This window comes from Nanorana parkeri, unplaced genomic scaffold (assembly GCF_000935625.1).
Source record: "Nanorana parkeri isolate BGI_ZX_2015 unplaced genomic scaffold, ASM93562v1 scaffold291, whole genome shotgun sequence".
Taxonomy (NCBI): domain Eukaryota; kingdom Metazoa; phylum Chordata; class Amphibia; order Anura; family Dicroglossidae; genus Nanorana; species Nanorana parkeri.
Genome location: NW_017306559.1, coordinates 23,265 through 28,147, shown reverse-complemented (window position 1 = coordinate 28,147; position 4,883 = coordinate 23,265). Strand labels below are relative to the sequence as shown.

Sequence of the window (4,883 nt, the reverse complement as noted above, 5' to 3'; positions counted from 1 at the left end):
GGAGGGCTAGAGGCTATGTCTAGTTTGTAGGTTAAAAAAAATGACAGAGCCAGAGGGCAAAGGTCAACATACCAGCCATTTTCTTCTAACATTGAGTTCAAGTTTTACAGGGAAGAGAGCGAGAGAGAGAGAGTGAGAGCAAGAGGGAAGGAAGGAAAGGAAGGAAGGAGAGGAAGGAAGACAAAATGAAGGAAGAAAAGAGAGAGAGAGAGAAAAAGCGGGAAAGAGTGAACGAAAGAGAGGAAGGAAGAAAGGATGGAAGACAGCGATAGAAAGAAAAAGACAGCGATAGAAAGAAAAAGACAGCGATAGAAAGAAAAAGACAGCGATAGAAAGAAAAAGACAGCGATAGAAAGAAAAAGACAGCGATAGAAAGAAAAAGACAGCGATAGAAAGAAAAAGAACAGCGCTAGAAAGAAAAAGAACAGCTCTAGAAAAGGAAGGAAGGAAGAAAATACAGAAAGGAAGAAAGAAAAAGCATGTTGTTAAATCTTTTTTTTTAACCCTTTGTCACTTAACTTTATTGCTATCAGATGGAGCCTGATAAGTCAGCTTCGTTATAGCACAATGGTAGTGACATTAGGGGTTAGATCGTGCTCATTTAGCTTCATCCCTGGCCACAGCAGCTGGCGAGTCACAGGCCGAAACTGGAACTGATGTAAACGTTGTCGCTTCCAGTTTCAATTTTGCAAACAATACCCTAATGATTCAGAGGCAAAGGAATACCCACATACAGTGCACGCCCTCTACAAAGTGTAGTTTAATGTTGAAACTTAATGTGCTTTTATTTTGCCTTCCCTAGTTCCCCCTTTCCCCCTTCATCACCATACTAATAAATCACTGGGTTTCTGTGCTTTTCTATGCAATGCAGGCAGATCCCAGCTACATAGCGTAAAACAAAAAGGCCAGACATCCCTTTAAAAGGGAATCGGTCATTCCTATTAAGAGCAGAGACAGGTTCTCTTTAGAGAACACTCCCTACCCATTAATACTTGTCACTGTTGCACTTCCCTGCTACTCCATCCTTTTGTTGGAGCTGTTAAGATTAAACCCTGTCTAAGCTCTGTCAGGGCATATGACCGTCCCTTGTATGACAGTGTTCAAGCCTGGCAAAGAGCGGCTAGGGGCCGAGCACTTCCTCCAGGGAAGAAGAAGAGGTCACTTCCTCCATGGAAGAAGAAGAGGTCACTTCCTCCATGGAAGAAGAAGAGGTCACTTCCTCCATGGAAGAAGAAGAGGTCACTTCCTCCAGGGAAGAAGAAGAGGTCACTTCCTCCAGGGAAGAAGAAAAGGTCACTTCCTCCAGGGAAGAAGAAAAGGTCACTTCCTCCAGGGAAGAAGAAGAGGTCACATGCACCCCTACACGTGGAAGCATCAGGTATTTCCCAGGGCTCTGATGGACAGGCAGAATGGTGAAGATCTGGATCATGGAAAGAGTTGAAGGGGTTAGGGGTGGGCTTCAAGAGAACCTGTCACTGTGCCCTGAATGGTGAGAACTCACACATGTTGGAGAATGATTCTGGACATGGGATACATGGTTAGATATCTGATATAAGTCCTTACCTCTGCCAGCTGTGCCCTCAGCCGGTGCACCTCAGATAGCAGCTGCTCCTGGTCGTACATTTGTCTCTCTAGCTGTGCGGTGTGAGCCAGTCTCAGAGCCTCAGCGGCCTGCTGGTATTCCTGTTCCTGTCTCACCAGTTCTTGTCTCATTTCCTCTACCCGCTCCTCGTACATTTGCTTAAACTTGGCAGCCTCGGCGCCCATTGCAGCGATCTGGTTATGTTCCTGCAAGAAAGATGGCATTAAACGGGGCGACCAAACTATCTAATTGTTTCAGGATTTAGGTTTCATGTGATCACTCAATCGAATTAGGCCCCTCCCCTATTTTAGAGCATGATAGTGGGTAGGTAGCTCAAGAAGTGCAGCATGGCTTCATTTGCAGTTAGAATGAGCAGCACGTGCCCTTAATGCATTCCTTTACGTGCATCTGATTCAGAGTATATGTAAACCCAATCATTACAAATTGTATATGTTTTAATATGTTAATAAAACTTAAAAAGTATTTTTTCAATCATTTCTAGACCACAGCTTTCATTAAAATAATCCCTGGTGATCCAGCGATCAAAGTTTATGCTCAGGCGCTTCCTGTTATGTGGTGACGATGCTTATAGTGTTGAATAGAGCACCGGGGGTGAAAAGGGAGGACAAGTATTGGATGCTGGGGGGTGGTAAGTGTAATATGAACCACTGCTTCACTCTGAACATGAAAGCACAATGTCATACATGGTAGGGTTATATAAACCCTAATAATTAACTTCTCTTATTTGCTCCCTTTTGTTCTGTTATGTCTGCTGGATAAGAGCAAAATATACCCCTTGATCCTGTAAGAAATCTTTTTGGCTGATAACTTCCTGTGCTGCACTGTTATCAGTTGCATTGTTCTAGGGATGCAACAACTAATCGATTATGAGAATAGTTGGCAACTATTCTCATTATCGAGAGAGAGAGAAAGAGATCAAGAAAGGGATCGAGAGAGTAGAGAAGACTCTCAGGACTACAGAACTCATTCCCTCTACGCTATGAAGAGGGGGAGGACTTCCATGGCCCTTTTCATGTGTGACAACGTTGTTTCTCTACACATACAGTACACTGAGTAAGCGTTGACGCCCTAGCACAGGAAATGTGTTATTTGCAGGATCGCCAGGTAAAAGTAAAAGGTACCCACACCTAGGGACTAATAAGCGGCCATATATTAAAGTTTATTCTTTGGCTTAGATACACTTTCAGATCAACTGATGTTTTGCAGATTTCAATATTTTTTATTAAGTATTGCACACATAAACATTTTATACAGACAACAAAGAACAATACAAAGAGAAAAAATATTTTTTTCTCTTTGTAGTCTGCATAAAATGTTTATGTGTGAAATTCTTAATAATAAATATTGAAATCTGATGCTTTGCATAAAACACAGGTTCACTTTCAGGACAACTTCTAGCAGATGAGGCAATATCAGATGAATAAAGAATGAAGGGTAACCCCATGACAGAATGACAGAGCAGTACAAGGTACCTCAACCACCTAGATGTCCAACCACTGGCTGGAAGGAGCTGAAAATTCACAGGATTGTCAAACCCGACATATTACATACAAATCCGATGACTGTGAATGATCACCTGCACCCACAAATCAAATCAGAGCAGATAAAGTCCGATGCATTTCTTGGCTGATGGCACCAGCAATACTTACAGCAACCTGGAATATCTGGCGGACACTTCACTCTCTGCTCTACAACATCCGTACTCACGGCTCCTCACACTACCTGTACAAATATTGGTCTTTCTTAAACCAACAACATAATTTCCTACACAAAATCAGCCCTTTTCTCCCAGAATCAAAGGCAGAACCCATTGTTTGATAATTGGAGGCAAAACGGTCATTGAGCACTACAGGGGGAATTTATTAAACCTGGAGCAGACAGAATCTGTATCAGTAGCCCACAATAACCAATCAGCTTCTCTCTCCAGTTTGGCTTTGGAAGTGAAAGACAGAAGCTGACGCCATGCACAGCTGTTCCAGATTTGGTCTGCCCCAGTTTTGATAAATTCCCCTCTAAGGCTGGGTACACACCTAACAACCATCGCAAGACTTTTGTCTTGCGATGGTTGTAAGGTAATTAAAAAAATGTACGATCTGCCCATCTTGGACAGGCAGATCATACTTGCGATGATCGCAAGCCGTGCCCCCCCTGTGGGGCGGGCTTCCGATGACCGCAATGCTGAACAAGCAGTGTGCGCTTGCACACCGGCCCGTCCGGCTTTTATCTTACGAACATGCTACACACCCGCCGAACATCGTACGATGCTCGGCGGGTTTTCAAACATGTCCGTAAGTTAAAAGTCGTGCGACCTTACAGTAGTAGAGGTCGCACGGCTTCCACACACCTTACGATCGCGGGATTTCCCGCTATTATCGTAAGGTGTGTGGGCACCTTAAAACTGTGTGCAAGGAAATAACATGTAGATTTTCTAGAATACCGATTATAGGGATGAATGTGAGTAGAGAAGAGAAACCTGGAGGACAGTCACATTCTTTGCTTCATATATAGAGTGCAATGTAATGTTGAAGTGACACTAAACTCACTTACATTTTAAAAATAGATTTTTGTTAGTTACGGTAGTAGAATGTATCTTATTTGTGTATCACTCGGCTGTAGATCCTCAAATCATCTCTGAATTGGTGCTGACACTGTCCTTCCTTCTGGAGGGGGCTATTTTTGTTCCCCATGGTCCCTGATCGAGTGTGATGGACTACAATCTCAATACAAATGAGTAAACTAAACATGAGATTGTAGTCCATCACAGGAGTGAGCTTGGAGCAGTGACTACTTTACAACACACACAGGGACCATGGGGAACAAAAGTAGCCCTCCTCCAGAAGGAAGGACGGTGTCAGCACCAATTCAGAGATGATTGGAGGATCTACAGCCGAGTGATACACAAATAAGATACATTTTTGTTAATAGATACGGTAGAAGAATGTATTTTTAAAATGTAACTCCGGAGATTAGTTTTATTTAAAAGCAGAACTACAGACATGACAACAGTCTGGAGGTGAGGTAGTGTCACAGAGCTGCAGATACTAACAAGTGTTGTTAAAGGAGAACTATGGGGTCAGTGTTTTTCCCCATAGTTCTCCTTAGGGTAACGGGAGGACACAAACTAGCGTCCTCCCGTTACCCTAGGCTCAGTATACCGCGAGCTGCAGCTCGCGGTATACTGAGACGCCGCAGCCGGAGTGGATCCCGACTTAGATGACGTGATCCGCCCAGCTGCGTGAGTGACAGCTGGCCCTGCCTCTCTAGAGGCAGAGCCCGCTGT

At 43.7% G+C, this 4,883-nt stretch overlaps 1 protein-coding gene across 1 annotated transcript in view; it reads right to left on the bottom strand.

The window, feature by feature from the left end:
* The window catches only part of LOC108787890 (A-kinase anchor protein 9-like), a gene marked incomplete at its 5' end in the record, with an annotated part of 25,724 nt that overhangs the window by 237 nt on the left and 20,604 nt on the right, over positions 1-4,883 (bottom strand). The window contains one exon of the mRNA XM_018557575.1: positions 1,564-1,788. Coding sequence (XP_018413077.1) covers positions 1,564-1,788 — 225 coding nt within the window. The remainder of the gene's footprint in view (positions 1-1,563; positions 1,789-4,883) is intronic.